Here is a 1,230-nt window from a genome sequence, read left to right as displayed (position 1 = left end):
CTCCTGTTCACCCTGTCACCCTGCATGCAGCTCAGTGCAGGATCCTAATAGATGAATGTTCCAGAGGCTTCTCTGAGGGAAATTGTCGCTCCATAAAGTGATATTACTATATTAGAGACAAATGATCTCAGGAGTTTTGCAGGGCTTTGCCCTGAAGGAATATGTGAACGTGTTAGTTTGCATATCAAAAGCTGCTCCACCTCAGGAGGGCGTCTCAAAGGTCAGTAGCAACTGCTTTCCAAGGTGAGGCTGCAGTCTCAAACCTGTGGTTCTCACCTGCTTTGAAGGATAAAGCAGGGTCTGCATGGAATAGGATGAGAGCTGATCAAAGAGTGTCTGCCCAAGAGACAGATACCTGTGGCTAAAAACAATTAGCCCAAGGGATAGTTCCTGCTTGACTTCTGACTACCTGTCTCCATTTGCAATAACTAGATAAAAAAATATGGAGCCACTATATCTCTGTTTAACCCTTCTGTTAAGTGATAGCTTTATCTTAGAACTTAGAAGTTTGTCCTTGAAAGATTTTGTAACCATTTGTTCACATTGATAGAGTTAGTTAAGGGATCTATAGAAGCCTTTTGAAATACTTTTAACTTAAAACGAACTACCTGTTATTATGTAAATCTTTACCCCTGGCAACCGATCACTGTACCTATAAGTACCCATGTAAAACTTCACTCATAGCCTTACGATTCACGGAAATAGCATAAGGACCCCTGAGTATCCCCGCTTTGCTTTTTGTCTTTATAAATCTATAAAACTATACCTTTGTCTCTGTGTATTCTTTTATTTCTGTTATTTTCCATTTTCTATTATTTTCTTATCCTTTGTGACGGCCCCTAACTAAGGGACCCGATTTTTTGCCGGGAGCATAGCTAACTCCCCACAGGAGACTAAGTGACTTGTTTTCCCAGCAGCTCTCCTTCTTGCATTTATTTCTGACTGGGTGCTTTTCCACCTCCTATTCCAATTTGCTTCTTAAAACCCCTCTGTGAGTTAGGAAGGACAGTGACCCTCACCCCTTTTTTCACAGAAGGAGAAACCGAGGCCTGGAGGGCTTAGGTGACTTACTCAAGGTGACATGCCTAAAAAGTGGGAAAACTCACCTGCAATCCAGGTCAAGCCTTGCACCTCTGATGTGTCCTCATTTCCTCTCGATGTCCAGCAGGTCACCCGTCCTCGCCTCCTCTGGTGGACACCGTGCATGGCAAGGTCCTGGGGAAGTACGTC

The 1,230-nt window shown here is 43.6% G+C and overlaps 1 protein-coding gene across 1 annotated transcript in view; it reads left to right on the top strand.

The window, feature by feature from the left end:
• Positions 1-1,230, top strand: part of LOC105808845 (liver carboxylesterase 1-like) — a 61,853-nt gene that overhangs the window by 17,404 nt on the left and 43,219 nt on the right. Inside the window, exon 3 of the mRNA XM_012642604.1 lies at positions 1,166-1,230. Coding sequence (XP_012498058.1) covers positions 1,166-1,230 — 65 coding nt within the window. The remainder of the gene's footprint in view (positions 1-1,165) is intronic.

The sequence above is a fragment of the Propithecus coquereli genome, unplaced genomic scaffold, assembly GCF_000956105.1.
Source record: "Propithecus coquereli isolate 6110/MARCELLA unplaced genomic scaffold, Pcoq_1.0 Scaffold180, whole genome shotgun sequence".
Lineage (NCBI taxonomy): Eukaryota > Metazoa > Chordata > Mammalia > Primates > Indriidae > Propithecus > Propithecus coquereli.
The sequence above is the reverse complement of the archived record's forward strand: the minus strand, read 5'-3'. Positions and strand labels throughout refer to the sequence as shown.